General features: G+C 36.7%; 2 protein-coding genes across 6 annotated transcripts in view; one reads left to right on the top strand and one right to left on the bottom strand.

Moving 5' to 3' along the window:
* Window positions 1-17,829, bottom strand: part of arl15a (ADP-ribosylation factor-like 15a) — a 72,309-nt gene extending 54,480 nt beyond the window's left edge. For 3 of the 4 annotated variants that reach the window (XM_046841352.1, XM_046841350.1, XM_046841353.1), the window contains exon 1: window positions 17,699-17,829. In XM_046841352.1, the coding sequence (XP_046697308.1) occupies window positions 17,699-17,752 (54 nt within the window). In that variant the 5' untranslated portion in view covers window positions 17,753-17,829. Of the gene's footprint in view, window positions 1-11,634; window positions 11,766-17,698 lie in introns of those variants that run through there. The other variant, XM_046841351.1, reaches the window with a different exon arrangement.
* Window positions 17,830-17,839: 10 nt separating this feature from the next.
* On the top strand, window positions 17,840-20,442 carry hspb3 (heat shock protein, alpha-crystallin-related, b3). Of its 2 annotated transcripts, XM_046841355.1 has the most exons (3): window positions 17,840-17,915; window positions 19,360-20,003; window positions 20,356-20,442. In XM_046841355.1, exons 2-3 carry the CDS (start codon window positions 19,567-19,569, stop codon window positions 20,360-20,362), a joined length of 444 nt encoding a protein of 147 aa, XP_046697311.1. In that variant the 5' UTR covers window positions 17,840-17,915; window positions 19,360-19,566; the 3' UTR covers window positions 20,363-20,442. The 2 variants fall into 2 exon arrangements, with proteins under 2 accessions (XP_046697311.1, XP_046697310.1); XM_046841354.1 differs by lacking the exon at window positions 20,356-20,442 and having other exon boundaries at window positions 19,360-20,275.
* Window positions 20,443-20,658: the final 216 nt, after the last annotated feature.

The raw sequence follows: 20,658 nt of genomic DNA, 5'->3' as shown, positions 1-20,658 counted from the left end.
TTATTGAGGTTCTGTACTCAGTTGTGATCTTGTTGTAGATTTTCATTTGTGTGTCATTGTTTGACTGGAAATCCGGTCAATTAGTACTTAACTTAACTAAACAAGCTAATGGATTGTTTAGGAGCTGAAATGTGTTAAAGTCTATTTGTTTGACACATACAGAGAGAGAGAGAGAGAGAGAGAGAGAGAGAGAGAGAGAGAGAGAGAGAGAGAGAGAGAGAGGTCCTGGTGGCTGTTGATAGTCCTGTCAGTTTATGAATCACTGTCTCTGACTTGAGGCCTGCTGGGAGACATTAAGAGGCAAACGTAGTGTGAACCATGAATGAGATCATCATGTGAAGATTCACAATGAAAGAGAGATATCTAACAGATTGGTTTGAGTTAGGCATTTAGTGAAACACTAGTTATATAATACTAAGTACTCTGTATGGTTTTATATCAAAAACTGTAACTCGTAAACAATTCACCAACAACAATAAATACATCAATACAAACAGCATGTGATTGTCTTTTGGTATTCTTTCTCCTGAAAGAGCACTAATCACTTTCACAGGCTCACACAGCAAATACATCACACGTGATCAGTCAGTAAGGAGCACATGCTTCCGCTTTGTCACACAGCAACCTGGACATCTGGTTCTGTAAGTGCTGGGAGGTCCTGTGACCAGAGATACTAACATTGAATTCACCCCATTCACACCCCCACAAACGTCCCTTCACTTACAGTGCACAAAAGGAGATGATAAATTCACAGCAGTCGCTTTAACTGAGTCCTGGAACTCTGACCTTTTGGCCATCAGGTCATCAGACAACAACCACATGCTAGCTGAGTACACAGTTACAGAAATATTCTAAAAGAAAGTTTCAACTATTTTGCTTTGAAAAAGATCATAATATTCGAAATTTTAATGATATGAGATTTGAAGACCATTATGAGTAAAGACATACCACATTAAAAAAAGTTGCACAATACTGTTGCTGCACAGAACTGTTTAAATAATTGTCCCATCCCACTTTTTTTGTTCATTCAACGTCTTTCCCATTCAAGAATTATCTAAGGTATAAAGCAGTAATCTTTACACATGTGAAGGTGTTTATTTAACATTTTTCTAAGCAGCATCCAGTTACAGAGCTTTGTGACAGTTAAGCTGTAAGTCTTCTAAAATGAACAAGCAGATAAAAGAATATTATTATTATTATTATTATTATTATTATTATTATTATTATTATTATTATTATTATAACCAACTGTGCTTATACTGTATGTCTTAATCAAGAAGAATAAAAGAAAATGCTGGTGAAAGAACGCTCACATATAAAGTGTGTCCCAAATGTCTCCATATCAATGGTAAAATGAATACTTTTTAATTTTATTTGTAACTTCATTTGCATTGCTCCCTGTTTGGCACCAGTGTCATGTGCTCACCTTGGGGATTGAATGATAACGATTCTTTTAAAATTAATATTCTTAATGGGTAACTGAAAACAACAACTAAGTATGAAAAACGTGTTAATTTCCCCTACACATGATGACTTTTGGGACACCCTGTAGTTTTATAATGTAAGTAATAACAGATTGTCCTGAACATATTTGCTTGTAAATCGAAATAAAAAAATAAAAAAAAGATGATTGTTTACTTATGAAACATTTCTAAATTGTTGTGAAATGAGATATAATATACACATAATATTGTGTGTAATTGTGTATATATGCCCAATCTGAAAGTGTATTTGGATAGTAAAGGGTTTTTAATGCAGTCCTAATTGGAGCTTTTTGTGAAACCAATGTTCCATGCTTTCACATAAAACCATAGAAACAAGAAGGTGGAACTTTTTTATATCGGTGCAGTGATATGGGATATATGCAAGATTGAAAGGTATTCATGCGTTAATTTCAGTCTGAAAGTCAAAAAGTATTGTAGTTAACAGAGGTTTACTGGTGCCCTTTTTTTCCTCTAAATGAACGTGTCTTGGCTGCAATAGGTTGTCTAAAAGGACACCAAGGCATTACCTCACTGTTGCTGGAGCAAAAGCAAAAGCTAAGTAGTTAAACTTAATTAAATTGGGAGGTTTGTGTAAATAAATATTTTAATGCTGATATCTGCAATAATGGTGCTCTGATAAGTTTTTAGGAAGGAAAATGTTAACAAAATGTGCTACATCTCAATTTAAAAAAAAGACGTCAGACATCAGCAGCTGATGTAATTAAGAGATCTGGCTGAGGTCCAGGTTCTGGCAGGAAAACAATGATCTAAAGGCACTAGACCTTGCCATGGTAGATGAGGGAATACGGCCGGCCAAATCCACTCAGCAATGCCGCAATACTGAATCTTTAAACTTGATCGAACCAACACAGAAAAATGCCCCGCTGCAAAAACAACTAATTCACTTGCCAACTTCTGCTGAATGGAGCCCTCAGTGAAGAGTGGGGAACCATGTCTGCCCTTCACAATGTGGAAACAAAACTTTTCTCAGGAGAAAAGAAATGTGTTCGCACTCTGGAGATGAGTGGTCATCACCGTTCAGGGTGACCACTTCGGGAAAACTCTTGGCATGGTGTAAGGAAAAGGAAGAGACTGGGAAGCATACTCCAGTGAGTGGGCTATCCTGAGGATAGACGGCCTAACTGCTCATTCTGCTGAGCTCTCTGTCAATAAGGAGCTCTATTTTAGAGAACAGTCTTATATTTTTAGAGCCAGTAAACATGGGAGCAAATGAGAGAGACGCACCACGCAGACGAACATGGCTCACGTTTCACTCGTTTGCCCTCGGAGACTGCAGAAGCTGAGCTAAGTGTTTGCGTGGAGGCAGTGTCGCCATCCCCCAAATATCTCACTAACCCTACGCTGGGGCTTTGTCTGTGCTTTGACAGTTGCATTCTTGGGCCCCTGCTCTCACGAAGGGAGCCAGTGATGTTTCCATCATCTCATTTCTTGATGCCTCAATAATCTACTGGGAAATATGAGAAAATATTAGAAAAACAACCTTGTTTAAATGTGATTCCTGATCCTTGTGCAAGGCTGAAAATGAAATCCACTTATGAGACGTGGTGAAAAGCATTTTCGTCATTATTAGTCCTAATGTCTCATGCAAACAATGAATAATAACACGAAAATCAACAACAGTTAGCTAATCGGAGCAGCATGGCTTATAAGTATGCTTTTCGTAAAGACAGATGTGAGGAAAGAATGCCATTTGGTAGGCAACACAAGCCTTGGCAACACACAACCATCGCTTAAATCAGCCCACATTAACTGGGCTCAACTTTCACAGATCTGGAGACATGAGTATATCAAAAATCAAAGCCCTAACTGAGAGTCGGGAGCCCCTGCAGAAAATTGGTGATATGCCTGAGAATGTTCTTTTAATAAGAACGATCTGGGACTTACATAACACCCAATAATTATGAAGGTGCCTTGAAATCTCATAACAAAAATCTTAATAATTCTGATTACTTGCTTTTATTATATTCAAAAGTTATTTATATATCAACAGTCAAAAACAAAATTTCGAAATAAAGATTGAAAAAAAACACCACACAAATAATAATATTGTACTATACCTGTGTTAACATGAGAGATTAATCACACAATATATACATTTAATGCTGGGGAACATCCATGATAATTTGTGTTACCATTTAAATGATAAACACAGCTTGTCCTGTTGCCAGACCACTACAAAGCACAATCTGCACCAGATTCTAGACTTCCATGGCAGAAAACTTGTTGACAAAGCACTGACATTTGCCGACAATTATATTAATACTTAACGACACTTCTTCTTGATTTATGTGCATTTAAATGTAATGTTATTAAACATTCGGGAAACATATTGTAGCATTCTGACAAACATAAACCATGTTCGCATTCGTGCTGTCCTTTATTTATAGAACCTTCAGGGTTATTGTTCTGGCCATAACCCACAGAACCTGGAACTAGCCACTGCTCACTCTTTATCTGAGTCAGCTCTCTCTCTCTCCACACGCCCTCCTTACCCCAAAACCCCACCCCTTTTTACCTGAACCCACCCATTGAACCCATAACATTACAATATTATCACTTACATTACAGCCGCTATAAACAGTTATTCCTTTACTAGCATATATTACATCTCTCTTTCTCAACACACAGCTAGTCCTCAGTCCTCTGTCTCTCTAACTGTTACAATGTAGGGTCTTTCTATTAAAATTTAGATAAGATTTAGATGTTTTTCTTTTCATTAATATATTTAAAAATGCTTCTTATTTGTTTTACATTATGAGAAGAGTTACATATTCTCCCAGATTATGTTACAATTCACAGTGAATACGATGTTACTATAGAAACTAAATATAGAAAAAAAAATAGCTACTGTAAGCCACGGTGTTATTAATGTATTTAGATTTAGACTCAAATCCCACAGTACCATAAGTAAAGCATTACACATGATGGGCAATGCAGTAACGTAATGAGGATCAGCTTTTCCTCTGGCTGTTAAAAAGTGATGAATCTGGAGACTTATTCCATAAATGATAGAAGATACAGGATAGCTTTGTTGTGATGAGTTCTGGTTGCAAACCATATGTGCTGCTAATATGCCATGTCAAAGTTGTAAGTATGGTGCATATTAAAACATTATGAATTACCATTTTAATGAAATCTTGTATATCAGTAAGCAGTGTGATGAATATTCAGCATTCAGTATACAGAATTTAGTATAATGTGCAAAACCATTAAAATACATACATTTTAACTTTAAAAACAAATCTTTTTAAAAAGCTTCACCATATTGGCAAAGTATGTTTTTTTTTATAACACATTTTTAATCCTTCAATAATTAGGTTACAATTATGTCAAGTTTGTGATGTACAAGTCAGTGTAAATGAGATGTTCCTATAAAAACAATGTGGTAATAGAACAGCAATTACAGTATTTACAGAATTAGGGTAAAACCCTAATCCAGAGCAACTTTTGTTCAACAGAGCAGTTGAGAGTTGAGGGCTTTTCACAAGGGCCCAGCAGTGGCAGCTTGATTTTGCTGCAATTTAAACTCATAACCATCCAATCAGAAGTTTAGCAGCATAACCACTGAGCTGCCAACTTCCTTGTTACAGTGTGTATGGTATGGTGTAATAACACACCGATCGGTACCAAATGCATTCCTTTTTATGTGGGGAATATAGTTAAAATCTAAATTCCCTTAGAAATGTATTAAGTGCCGGACTGTTTATTAAATCTACACAACAATGCAAGGGGTATTAAAAAGAAATTAGAGTTAGTGTATAGTCACTGTGGCTACTCACTCCGTACTGGAAATAAGATTTGTTTTTGCATGCATGAAAATGGCAATTAACTCATAGCAAAATATACTGTATACTTCTTTTATATATACACATATATACAGGTCTATTAAAAAAGAATGAACCGATTTCATTTACGCAATATTTTATTAAGGAAAAGTAATACAAAACTCCAGCCAAGTCACAAGTATTATATTCACAATCAACTTAGATAACTCCTCTTTCAAATGGTCACTGACTCGTTCCATGATGATGCTTGAGAACTGAAGCAATGCATCATGATATCGGTTCATTCTTTTTGAATAAACCTGCATATACATACACTCAAAAATAAATATGCTAGACATTCTCTAAAGTAGGTCTTAGAAGGTCTTAGAACCAGCTATGAAAATTTTCCCCAAGAAATGTTACCACTATGTGAAATAATCTTTGTTGTGGAAAATAGTTATAATTATTCTCTGGAATAATGTGAGAGTGGCTAATCAGGGATTTTCACTTCCTCAAGGGGTTCTCCTTCAGGCTGTGTGTTTGTATTTAATTAATTCTGCTTCAGGGAAATCTACTTGTCTATGACGTAATGCACTGGCTGTACTTTCGCAAACATGAATTAAACTAATTACACTGAAGTGCCATTAGATATTTGACTTGGATTTAATGTGTCTGGAAAAGTGTCCAATGAGACTACTTGCTGCTTTAGTGCAGAAGAATGAGAATGAATATGAGGGCATAATCAATAGCTAAATAATCATCTCATCATCTGTTTCTGCACAGTAATCATTAAATGTTTTTTTTTTTGTTTTGTTTTGTTTTAGGTTGTTTTTCTGGACGATTAAAAGGACAAGCCAGCAGGATTGAAGAAGGGCGGTCGGGGGGGAGGGGAGCAGAGAATAGTCGCAGACACAGCAACACAGACAGCAGGGAGGACCCAGGCGAGCCAGCCTAGACCTGGCATTCCCTCACTGAGCACACTCGTTCCAGCCATGACCCTTCCCTGCCCAGACAACCACTAGCAACACTTGTCTGCATGGCTCTCCAGTGACCTTTGAAATGACAGTCCTTTATATGGGTGTCCAGATGGAGCAGGGCAGCAATAGTGCTAACTGATACGTGTGTAACACACACCAGTCATAACACAGCCCCCGACTGCACAGCAATCCATAGTGAAAAGCTGCTGCCGTCTCGTTCGAGAAAAGGGGGGTAATGGTGGTGGGGAGACCTTCATTCATCTTTTCTCCGCCCTTCATGTTGATGTCCGTGACTTAGACAGAGGACTTACAGCCTTACAGGGGGAAGACATGGCCTGGTATAGTGAAGTTTGTGCCAGGGTGGTGGCATGGCAGGTTTAGAGAGGATGAGAAATAAATGCTGGCGACACTGTCATGTCCACCCTTTGTTGTCTCCATACCAACAGATTGGTTCGTCAACTGACAAGCATGTTGTGCAAATTGTACACTAACAGAATCCAATGACGTCCGCTGATATGTGAAAGGGTGCAATTTTTGTTTTGTTTTTTTTCACACACAGAACTGTTAGCCGTTCCCTTTCTCACACTGTATCAATCTCCAACACAGATGTTTTCTGTGTTTCAAATAAAAAATATAAAAATTGAAGAAGTATCCAATTCGAAAAGTATTGTTAAAGGATTACAAAATCTTGATCCTTGTCAGATGTTGTGAACTTACAGTCGTGCTTGCCATCGTCTCTGCGGGAATCCCTGCACCACAGCCAATTCCATGCGTCTGTTTTCAGGCTTCAGACCCATGTGTTTGTGTGTGTGAGGCCATGCTGTAGGTCTAGTCAGCCACAGCAACAGTATGCGCTACTACGTTAGGCCACAGCACCCCCTAGCTATCTTTCAATATATCAAGCATGATTTGGTACTGGAAACTTTATCCAGTTAAACAGTAAACCCAAATAATTTCCATGGTGAATTATGCATCAATAAGGAAAATGCATCAGCAAGGGATACTTCAAAGCTTCTAATTATTTTGACATCTTTCAAAATGTATATATCAACTATAAATATGGAAAGATAAGTGATATTGTTACAGAACAACAGTCTCCAAATTGTAAAAAGTTGCCACTTGACCCTTGAGTTGGTTCTCAATGCATATGTTTTTCGAGGCGATAAAATATTTGCATGTCATGATCAAACTCTTGCATCCACATGGCAATAAATTAACTTGGGACAAGGAAGTTTCACACATTCTTTTTTAAACAACACCCCCAGGTGTCTGCATTTCACTTGTTGAGAGTATCGAACATTCATTTATAAAATGCCACACTATCTATAAGATATCAAATAGGATACCTTCATAAATGATTATGTACTTTAATAAAATCTCAACTGCATTAACAGTATCTGTTAAAATAGCATATGGGATCATTTTTTCCTTCAAATGTGCTCCCAGATAAAACTATATGAAGTTGTGTAAATATACTATCTGATATGCATATATCATTTTCTGATTTATCATTGCTAGACTTTTTTTTATTTGGTGTAGAATTGGTATACATTGTTATACAGTTATGGTTTGTAGCAGTGGTAAATTTGTATCCAATTAGGACTAACCTGATCAAAATCACCAGCTGTTGTGGGATAATATCACTGCAGCATTGTGTAGAAATTGTATAGAAATCAGTCATGAATCCTCAACAATATTTAGACATGGTATAGTCTGCATTTCTGTTATTAAATATTTGCTCAATGTATAAAATAGTTTAAAGTGCATGGATTGCAAAAGACTGAATGCCACTAAAATCTTTACAGTGTCCAGTTAACAGTATAGATTTTCTATCAGATTTCTGTGGGTATGTGTTACCGACAGCTTCCAGGTCTTTCTGATTGACGTGAAGTGTGTAGTGCTGTTCTTTGAATGTGAACCGAAATGTTCAAAAGTTGGCAAATCCAAATTCAACAACTTCTATTAATATAAACTGAGAGTTATGGTTATTCATAAGGAACAGCCAAAAAAGAGCACAATGAAAAGACAATTTGAAAACAACTTTCCCTCAAATCACAATAAGTGTACATCTCAACAGTTTTCCAATTATAAAAATGGCAGCAACACGAAAAACCAGAACTGACTGTACACTACAGACATGAGGCAGTAGTCTTATGGGCAAACTAATTAATAAACTGATAGAACTTGTGTACAACTTACATGACATGAATTGAACACGCTGCACCAGCCAAATATTTTAATGACACAACACACCCTTTATTTTCCTTTCCTAGAGAATTGATCTGATCACAAATCATCTCGATTGGTGTGTATACGAAAGGGTATTTAAATCTAGTCTGCATCATAACTACACTATAACTCATAAGGGTTTATGAATAGTTAGATACAGTGTGCTAAATTGGGCTAGTATGACATTACTAAATAATTAAAGAAGTGAGCAATTTGGTAGAATTTTTTGATCTATCTCATACCTTCATACTGTATATAAGGAACACCAGGCACAATCTATGTCAGGGCAACTTGCACCAACATTCACACACTAATTCACACCTAGAGGTGGTTTAGTAAAGTTTGTTATGTTTTTATGGAATGAGAGGAAAACCAGAGAACCCAGAGGAAACCCATATGAACACAGGGAACCACCCACATTTATATTTATATATATATATATATATATATATATATATATATATATATATATATATATATATATATATATATATATATACACCACAGACCTAGTAATTATGCTAATTATTCAAAAAAATTGCCATGATATCTAATACTTTAGGTAAAATGCAATAGCAACAAAATGACTAAATCTAGAGTGGCCCTGAGACATTATTGTTTATTATAATAACCTTTCCAACAACCGAAATTGCTGTGACCCTTTTCCTAAAATCGTAGTAATAGCTGCTCATCTGTCAGGGGTAAGATCAGAGCTTAAGAGCAGCCTTGGAAAAACATTTGGACTAAGAATGGACTGGAGTATCAGTCAAAAGGTGATTCCCACCGAGTCCCCATGCCTAGATCAGGTTACCACTGGCTAGCCACATGAAAGAGCCCCAGTAATCCTCATACACAGGCGTCTGCAACTACCCCCGAGCCCCTCGTCATAGCTTCCTCACCCCTTCATCCAAAAACAGGAGCAGTACCAGACACAGCCTATGTTCCACAAATTTTAGCCTTGTCATGGAGGATTGTCAAACCCTATTTATGAGATGCCTTGGTAAGCATTGTCTACCAGAAATGTTTATTTTCCATGGTTGTTTGGTTTGGCTGTAGCCCCCGGGGCCACTGAAGGGTGTGGGGAGGTGATCAGAACCCCATATAGCAAGGAGGGAGGGGGGGTAGCTGTAAATCTTGATGTCACCAATGGGTAGGGAGTTGCAAACCATTATCATAAATCTGACAAACGCTAATTTGATGGGAGGCTGTATCTGTCTGGACTAGCTGGTCTAGACGGCCTATTGAGAGATCCTACAGCAGGGGGAACTGTTTGTTCCCTCACCATGACCATCTGGATATAGCAGTAAGCAGTAAGCTGCACAGTTCACAGACTGAACAAAGTGGGCCATTGCCATTGCCATTGTGAAGGGTAAGTTCCCTTGACTCTCCTATACAATATACTTTACACTGCACATTCCAGGACTGAATACCCAAACTTCATTCTATTTCTGATATTAAATAGGTTTTAAAATAGGTTTTATTTTTTGTACAGTGGAAAGAGGTCATTTATATATATTAGCACTAGTAATGTACTAAGGATGAGCCGGATGTAAAACTACTTTTAAAATTTATATTAAAACTGATGTTAAAAGGGGCTGGAAAATGTCATTCAATGAGCACAGTGAGTCTATCCAGAAGGGTTTAAGTGAGGCATGTCAGTGATGGGTCCAAGAATATTGGCAGCTCCACTATTCACCACATGGCCCTCTGGGTCAGCTTCATACCATCTCCGAAACAGATTACTGTCGAAAAGTTAAAATCTCCAGCCACATTAAGAATTTTCAGTAATTATTAAACTTATTATTGGAAGCAAGAAACCATGGATTAATAAGTACCCACATGTTTACTAAAATAGCACCAAGAAAGTCTTTACTACTTTGACTCTTTTTCCAATCTGACAGCAAAACAAAGGATGGTTAACCTACTGTGAAATGTTTTTGTTGGCACTCATTCTCACACAAATGTTGGGTAATCCTGTCCTTCTGCATAATTGGTCAGGAAAGAAAGAAATGGCGGCATGAGACATATGATCTGAACAGCACGTCCTCCAGAGGCTCTGAGAGAATATCAGGACCTACATTGTCTTCCCTGGTGAAATAAAGAGTAAACATTTATCCATCTGAAGATTATCCCGGAACAAATTTAACTTCATCCCTGTGTTAACAATATACATGAACCAGGAATAAGGGTTGGATGGTGTTTTTATATGATTCGTTCTCTTTCTTCTCAAGGCAACATTTATACACAAAAGCTGCCTTACAGCGAGAAAGAGAAGAGCACTGGCATGGAATTTGGGAATATAAATCTGATTGGTTTGAGGATATTAGCACAAGGCAGCCAAAATGTTGGTTTTCAACGCACAAAGTAAAGGAAAGATATTTTGCGCACCAACATAGAGGATCAAAGCCTGAGGGCCTCCTTTTGAAAGAATGAATGTAAGAAGGCCAACAGGGTGCAGGGTACTCAAAAATCAAGATATGGCAGAGGGTATGTATCATCCATCACAATTTTTTTACAGGCCATCAATTCTGTGGTTTTGAGGCCAAAAACTATTTGGAACAAAACTATTTTCTAGGAGCAAAGCATAAAAGGTTTGTCTTTCCAAACTAAAAAGCCCCTCCCTTTTTTGTTTACATATAATGCAGTAATTGTAATGATGTGTATGGTGTATTCAGTGGCATTTTTTTTCATTCCCATCAACGATGGCAGGTCATAAACATTTGAATTTTTAATGTAAATCATCAGTCAACAAGAATGGAAGATATAACATTTCTCAGCACTAACTGATAAACAAAGTGTAAACGCGAATTAGTTGTTAGCCAACCATACAGCTTGCTTCTTCATCAAATTTCAAAGGAAGCCAATATACCCAACATGTTAACCTTTGCAGTACAAGACCATGCTTATTTCCCATGGACTTCATTGTACAGAGTTTGGCAACTTGAATGGGCCTTCATTAGAGGGAGTTTGTGTCAACAGTTTATTATGCAAATAACCATAGCCCCTTCATTTGCTGGCAGGTTCAAGCCGTCCCCCTTCACCCTTCATTGCCACACCACAAAAAAACACACCCCACACACTATACTGTTGGAATATTTAACAAACATCCTTTATGCATCGCTTTCACTGTGACTATTTTCAATCCGAATACAAAATCACCTTCAGGAGGGAAAGATCCATAATGGCAGCCATTGTGGTCTCTAAGCTCCAAACGGTCTCTTTCCATCAAAGAACCTCCGGAAGATTCTTGCTGGGTGCAGCTGAATGCCCACTTAGTCCTCGTCCCAACCCCCGTGGTAGGGTAAAGGTTGAACCCATCCAAGGGACCTCACACCAAAATAGTCAATTAGGCAAAAATGCATGACAATGAATTTCCGCATTGTTTCAGTAATGGTAATGAGAGCCTTTCACCTCCCTATGAAACATCTGAAACGTCTGTGTAGTTTCAAAGACCACAAGGCTAATGAGAACTCATTGCCACCGTTCTCAATGCTACCAAAAGATCTGACACTCTTTGCACCTGTTAATGTTTTTCTAATGCATTTCCCAAACATTTTATAAGTAGTTACAAATTATGCCATATATATATATATATATATATATATATATATATATATATATATATATATATATATATATATATATATATATATGCTACCACCGCAGCATAAATTATGACAGTGTTGTCTCATTTATTTCTCTACAAATATTAAAAAATGGTTTAGTAAAGATGTGTGTGTAAACATAATAATAATTATAAAGATGGCATACAAAGTACTTCAAATAGACAGGCTCTTCTTGCAGATTAGAAGGACCTGATCTTTTTTATGTGACCAGAGTAATAGTGATTGCCAGTGTAACAGATAAGTCATTATCAATGACATGACATTTTACTTTCTTCTTCTCCTTCCCCTCACATACAGCCTGTTCAAACCTGTAATAAAGTCTACACTCAACCACATAATTAAGTATGCATTTCAGTGGTCATACACACTAAAAAATTGCTGCCTAGTGAATGCGTGCTGTCAGTTGATGTTCAGTATCATCATCCTCACTCTTCACTACTAAGCTCTTCAGTAGTGTCCATGTATAAGGTGGCAACAAGTTAATATTCACATGATTGGTCTCTCACACACATGTCATACACAGTACTACATGCATTTTACTAATGTTTGTGTCAAAACATATCATTTACATAAAACAGACATTTACTGGTACACAAGTAGAAAAATATTATATATATATATATATATATATATATATATATATATATATATATATATATATATATATATATATATATATATATATATATTTTTAATGGCATCTAAATCCTGGAATCAGTTTAAATAGACAAATATAAAAACAGTTATTGTCACAATAACAATGAAATCAGCTAATATTTGCAAATAAGTAATGAGTAAGCTAATAAGCCATCAATCGACTACTTATGGTTTGTGGCTTTAATCTGGTAAAATATACTCTATATGGGCAAAAGTTTTGTGGACACCTGATCAGAAGATGCTTTTTGAACATCCCTTTCTGCATTTAATTCCCATTTACTGTTCTGATAAAAGTAAACAGTAAATCTGGGATGATGTTCCACTATCTTGGTTTTGTGTCTTGTCTTGTGTTGTCTGTCTGTACTGTTTTTTGTCTGCACTGTTTGCACCAGGTTGCACCCGATGCACTTTATGTAGCTTGTGTTGTGTTGTAGCTTTATGTTATTGTTTAGTGTAGCACCAGGGTTCCGGAGGAATGTTGTCTCGTTTTTACTGTGTACTGTGTACCACTGTGTATAGTAGAAATGACAATGAAAGCCTCTTGACTTGACTTGACTTGACTAGAAGAAGTGCGATTGTGGTGATTTGTGCTCATCTGAGGTGCACCTGGGGTGCAGTCAGCATTCCAATTTATCCCAAAAGTGTATAATAAGGTTGTAGTCAGAGCTCTAAAGCAGTCCACTTAACGTTATCCACTCCAACCCATGTTAATTTCATGATGGAACATGTTTGGGTCTCCTAGTTTAATTTAAGTTTAATCCAAAAACACCCTCTACAGTTGTGTGACTACAACTTTGTGGTGAAAGTTTGTGGCAGAAATACATATGGCTGGAAAAATCAGGTGTCCCAATCCTCTATAAAATGTAGCTGAAATTGACACCTGCTTCCCCAAAGCCTACTCACTACTGTGCTTCATTTAAGAGCAGTTTTGGTTGAAATGTTCTGAATAAACTGTTAAGCTTGGACTGAAATTCTCAGTGAAAACATGCTCTTCACCCACTCGCACGTAAATCCGTTGGTATTTCCGCTTGTTTAAAACACCTGGTTCAGGTGTGAACAAGTAAACTACACAATCTGGACCATGTATGGAGGAGAGTTGAGAGGACCAAGCTGGAAAATACTGTTTAACATTAACATTGCGTAATAGTATTCAAACCAAACTGATCTCTCTACTGTTAAGACCATCCATCATCCAACAATAATTCTAATAATACGACTTATAGTTTTTATTAAAGCTTAATAACCTTTAAGCATTAACATTAATAAATTCGTTGTTTTTTTGTTTTTGTATTTTTTTTGGGGGGGGGGGGGGTATTTTAAGGCGACTCTTTTTAAATTGTCTTTTTAATGTTGTATATGTTTTCGTTAATTAAAGTTGAGATTTTTTTTTTTATTTCACATCTTTCATTTAAAATTGACATTGTTTGAAGGTGACTTTTCATTTCTAGTTGAGTTTAAGTGGTACTTCTGTTTATTAGCTAGCACTAAAAAACTAGCGCTAGCCGAAACGTTCAGTTCTATCTAACAAATATTTTTCTGTTCCAATGTTCTGTTCCTCTGGCAGGACACCGGCTGTCTACATCCAAGACTTTATCAATAAATGACCCTGGAATCTTGTGTCTTTCTCGGAAAATATAATTGCTGGTCTCTCAGGTGTTTAAACACCAGATTTGAATTTGCATTATTTGTTTTTCATATTTCTTATATTCCTTTCGTATCCAAAAGCTTAAAAAAACAATCTCATTGCTTACGAAATAGTACATTCAAACCAGACCAAACCAAACCATCGTAGGAGACATGAATCCAGAAGACAAAGGCCAATTCATTACTACGTCATTCAGCAGTACAGACTGTATTATGGGTTTAATCACTTTCAGCCTGAGTGGTAATGTGGCTACTGGTAATGTTATTAGTTTGGCAGCATACAAAGAGGAGCCATGACTTACTTTAGTTGTGCCAAAAATTCCCAAATACATAATGACACGTCACGTGCATAGCATAAATCTTTTTTGTCAAATGTATGGGCTGGAAAAGTTGTTTTGTTGCAGTTCTTCATGTAGATGTAGGCTGTTTTAATTATCACAGTGGTTTAGTATCGTAGTACTGACAAATTCTTAAATGTAAGTGGTCAAAATGCGTTGATTAATTTGATATAAAAGTAAGTAGAATTGACCGCAAGGCAAAAAAACAGGTTGTATTCATAAAACCTTTTGAATACTCTAGAGTTTGTATAGTAACAGCTTATTCATTGTGACTCGTATGGCAGAGACAATGGATTCAAAAATGCGTTTTAATGAATATGAACTTAGAATCATTGAATTGTTAAAGTTCTCTGTAAGGGGTTTATTTAACAGTTTTATAGTCAGTAATTTCCCACCACAGAAAAGTCTTTGAGCTATTTGTTTTCTATAATAATCTTTTTCAAACATTCTTCAAGATTTGTTTACTGGTTGATTATTCGGATAATGTATTTAAAGAGCAGTACAGCCTTACGCACTAGATAGATATAATAACATTTTCTACAACAAAAAAAGGCAGTATTGAGGGTTTTTTTTGGTGATAGTGTATTATTTAAAAATATATATTTTTTCTTTATTAGACAGGACCATGTTCATGGCATTCTGCCCTACAAATAGGTACATATGCGTGAGTTAGGATTATGTCTGAGGAAACAGTGCCACACAGTGGTGAAATACAAAACAGTTTTTATCTGGAATTTGAAGGTGTATTTTAGGTGCTTCACTGATAAATGGTTTTCTACAGCAGTGCAAATTGTTTTCTACTTTCTTTCATATGCAAAGCTTCCTGTATTTCACTAATACACGGTCTGCAGCTCACATATATAAAAACAAGTTCTTTGTACTGATAAGTGTTTGATTAAAACCTTCCTTTATTGTCTTGTTAGTGTCTAGAATAATTACAGATCTTTAAAGGTTTCACCAAAAACACAATCTGCAGAACATGTAAGAATACATTCTGGGATAGATTCCTTTTTATAAAGAGTGTATATGATGTAAAAAAATAAAAATCAAAGTAGATAAATAAATCACATCAGGCCAGCTGATGTATTGTAAATTACATATTGTTAATGGGGTTGAAAAAAAAACAATCAATCCATACAATGATAAAAGATCACATTAAAAAAAGAGACAGAATTTTCAATAAAAAGTGCTCCTTGCTTTCCACTTTGCAATGTGTCACTTTCTATTTTCTAACCTGGTCCTGCATTAGTAAAGAACAACCCTTGAGTTCACCCTCCATTCAGCCCCACCAATCCTAAACCTATATGAGTTACTGAGAGTGTTAAAACACTAAAAAATATAATGGACCAAAAACTGAAAAAGATCATCATGTGTTGCTGCAATAACCATGTTTAAGAATGAGGGCAATCCAGTGTGAATAAAAAGGTAACTCTTGGCATTGTTTACATATGTTAAAGCTTCTGAGATCAGACGAGATCGGTCGTTCTCAGAGTGGTATGGCCGTAAGCATGTGTCTAGACTCTAAGACCATGACTACAACTCCTGCGGTTCAGCAAACCGATTGTGTCTTAATGAAACCACTTCAGGGTCTTAATGAGGAGGTTTAAGGAATCCAGCCTCAGAGTCGCAGCAGTTGCCTGGACACACCATAGTCATTGTTTAGCCAGGCCACACTTTTTCCACATTGTACGCAGTTTTGCATGAGTACTTTGGACATCTTACACGTGTCACAGCACTTGAAACTACTTAGCGCAGGGCTGCATATTGTCAGAGGGTAACATGATTTTCTGTTTTGCGCCTGACCAGAATAATAATCGACCAGTGGAATTGAATGTAATGTTGCAACGAAGATCATTCCGACAGCTGCTTCGAATCACGATACAATGCAGCGCACGGCCAGATGTTCTCTCTAGATCTGTACTCACATGGGCTGTTGTGTTGCTTCAGTGTTATAAGTTCTGCTTTTTCTATTTCGTTTTAGTGACTAGATCATTTACTTGATTAGTTTACAGTAACAGTCAAGTGATCCAGAATTCATTTCATTCTAAAGAAGACCTTTAGGGATGAAAATACTTAGCAGATCATGTGATATAAGAGAAAAAAAAAGAGATCTATAAAAACCCTCCAGGATATTTATTTCATGTATTTATTTGCATTTCATTTTTTAGTATTGGAAAAAAAATCACAGCTGGTGAAATATCTAGCTTGAAGTTTAAACTTTCATGTACACCAGCTAGACTTTTAAAGATTCCCATTGACCATGAGATGAGTAAAAGCTAATGTTCACCCACTGTGGTGTAATGATTATTGTTTTCTAAAGGAAACTAAACGGCCTTGTCTACTAATTGACTGAAATAATATCTTCCACAGTCAGACACCCATGTTTATTATTCCTTTAAACTACTAGGGCATGTTGGAAATTTTACATTCTTATAGGATTATATCTTTTCTATGCTTTAAGAAAAAGAACAGGATGATAAACTGAGGTTTACATGAACCGTGTACAATGATGTGGTGAAAGTCATGAGCTAAAAATGTGCTTTTTAGGTGCAATGTAAATATGAGATGAATTTCTGCAAACACTGAGTGCAGCATATATGGGGTTTTTTCTTTATTTTTACTTCTAAACTGTTTGTGGAGTTCACTTCGGTGTAAATCGAAAAACAAATACAAAGTAGAACAGATTCAATTACTGTTCTGCAATAATATACACTGAACTGATATAATTAGGCAAGTTATAGTTGCATGGAAGTTCCATTTAAAGCACCATTAAAAGGAGGTTAAATGGAGCCATTGAAAAGTAAATGATTGTACGAGGTGCAGTTTCAGGTGCCGTTCAATCCTATCAATCTGAATCTCATTATGTCCCAGTGGGCCAATTTTTCATAGTGATTAAATGAAAGGAAATGGAAACGACGAACACCAATCTGACATTAATCACATTTGGACAGCTCTTACCGTGTAAACAGCAATCCTGCACAGCGCTATGGAGAGCTGAATGTGTTCAGCCATCTACGGTGCCTAGCAACAGCGTCACCGACGACAACCAAACACTCTGGAGCTGGAGGAAGTGAATGAAGACCTCTGTGTTGTAATGAGACCAAGCCCTGAAGAGCTGCAAGTCAACATGCAGGAGAGGTGGTCCGTGCTTTGCTTGTATCTACATGCAGAATAGGTGGAGACCATTTACTTCATTTTTCGACTCTAAAAACAAACAGCGAGGGAGAGATACAAAGGGGGGAGAGAAAGAGAGAGAGAGAGAGAGAGAGAGAGAGAGAGAGAGAGAGAGAGAGAGAGAGAGAGAAAAGCACAACACAAAGAAGAGCATTAGATTAGTGTACAGCTTCCCTCCAGAGATTATCAACTGAGCAACAGCCATCCTCCAAAATAAGCCTTGCTAATTGGATTATACAGTCTTTTACACATACGTTGAATAAAAACATGATCTAATGACACTGTCTCAGGGCCACTTAACATACACCTGAGTCATGCTGAACGATATTTTTATGTTCGGGAAGGTGCAGTTATAACTTCTGGCTGCTATTAAAAACAATAAAGAGAATCAGTCATTCCAATTACATGTCATTGACAATACAGGATTGGAAACACACTTGGTTGCTGGACGGATGAGTTCAAACGTTGGCTTAAGGCTGGCAAAGTGTCTTTAAAGGCGTCTAATAGTTACATGGACCAACAGTGACAAAAGACAATGGTTTACTATTTGATTCAACATTAGCTAACATTCATCCAACTTTGGCTGATACAGGATCAATGTTGACTGACTTTGACTCAATGTTGGCCTAAATTTGATAAGGTGGATTCAAAGTCTACTGCCTATCAAAGTCTGGCGGTGTATTGTTGCTAATTTTGCCAAAAGTTGACATCCAATGTTGGCCGAACATGTCCCGAGGCAAATAGTTGGGAATTACTGATAAGAAATATGTAAATCTATGCTATTTTCTTGTCTGAAAACTCTTAAACAAAGCTATTATGAACAAATAGAGTGTCCAACATATTAAGCTACTGCATACAACCACATTGTTTTGTTTGTATAATTCTTAAGAAAATAACAAGGTGTGAAAATGTGAAACATGTGATTGTTTTTTTCCCATTTGTTTTGTTTAATTTCTATCACTTAATTGTAGCAACGGTTACTGTATAAGAATACAGGTACATACACATACATACAACTAAATAAATAAATAAAAAGCACAAATTGTGATGATCTTGATTTTTCTTGTCTGTAGTATTAAATAAAACCACAAGGTGGCAATAGAGACGTGCCAAAACGTTGCATTTACATTTGATTGAATTGCTAAACTAAAACAAAACATGTAACACAAATCTACTAGTGTGTGTTCAGTCCATTTATTATATTATCTATTCCCAGATAATTTACACACCTGTAACAATGTGTACATACACTACACCAATTAGTTACTTGATTGATTGGGACACAGTAATCCTCAATTTCTTTACACACATGTTCCCCCTTTTGCTCCTTTTACTGATAATGAAATGAAAGAAGTTGTTTGTATATGGAAAGTAGGGGATCTGCATTTATTTATTTTGGGACATTTGATGCCTGACTTGTAAACATGAATACCATTTGGTTGCAGGTTGATTTCCTCATCCCACTGCCATAAAATCTTAGACCAGGTTTCAACATGTGACCACATTCTCTCTCACTCTAAATAAAGAACTGCGTCAGCACCAACACACTGCCCACATGGTCCAGAAACATCAAGCTGGTCTTTTAATAGATCTACTTCAACCTAAGTGACTTGGTCTGATTCTAACACATCAGATTTTCACCTTCGGGTGCCATGGCAGGACAAGGAGTGACCATTTCTCATGGAATCTCATGCCCAGTACGACACAAGGTGCATTTTGATAAAACGGACCCAGAAAAGTGTAAAGAAACCCATCACTTGTTTGCTTTGCCAGGACCTGGAATCGGGGAACTTAAATTGGACTCTAAAAGCAGTACTGGAATTACAGGCAGTGACAAGGATTTAGGAGATCCCCTGTTCCGAATCCTCCTGGATGTGACTCAGTTTAAACCTGAAGACATTCTTATCCAGGTGTTTGAGGGGTGGCTGTTGGTCCGAGGGCAACACGGTACACGCATGGATGAGCATGGCTTTGTGTCACGAAGCTTTACCAGACAGTATCAGCTACCTGATCATCAGATGCAATCAGGTGATCTGACAGCCATGCTGAGTCATGATGGAATATTGGTGGTGGAAACCAAAGAAAGATGGTGGGCAGCATCTGATTAGCATTTGGCAAGATTTCTGGGTTTTCACCAGATGTGCAATTGTTTAATGATTTTGATGTCATTTTATGACTGTGCAGGTTTTTCTGAATGACAACAGAAAGTTTGCCTGTAGCATAGCGGTCAATATTCTCTTTTTGTATGTAAATGTATGTGTAATTTGCACTGATTTAACATGTATTGTGATTACCAAAAAATAATGTCATTTCTGCACACAGTGAAATGTTAAAAAAAAACATAAAAATACTCTCTAATAACTTGTGGTATGCCAAACATTTTGCCTTTATAACCTGATATACTATAAGCATGCTTCCATTTTTCCTCCATGTTTTTCTAGGTCATGAACTTCATGTTCTGCCTTGTTCCGATCACATCTGGAGACAGAGAGACTCGAGAAAATAACATGACTTTTTTTTTTTTTTTTTTTTTTGATTTTGGCATTAATTATAAAATAGAGGCAAAAGTATTTGTTTTTCAGGAGGCATAACTTCACACACACACACACACACACACACACACACACACACACACACACACACACACACACGTTTTTAATCTGTTTATGCTCATGTATGCTCATATAGAAAAAAAAGACAGTGGATGTTGAAATATGTGTCACTTGAACTCTGAGAAGCATTCT

Source organism: Silurus meridionalis, chromosome 27 (genome assembly GCF_014805685.1).
Source record: "Silurus meridionalis isolate SWU-2019-XX chromosome 27, ASM1480568v1, whole genome shotgun sequence".
Lineage (NCBI taxonomy): Eukaryota > Metazoa > Chordata > Actinopteri > Siluriformes > Siluridae > Silurus > Silurus meridionalis.
The sequence above is the reverse complement of the archived record's forward strand: the minus strand, read 5'-3'. Positions and strand labels throughout refer to the sequence as shown.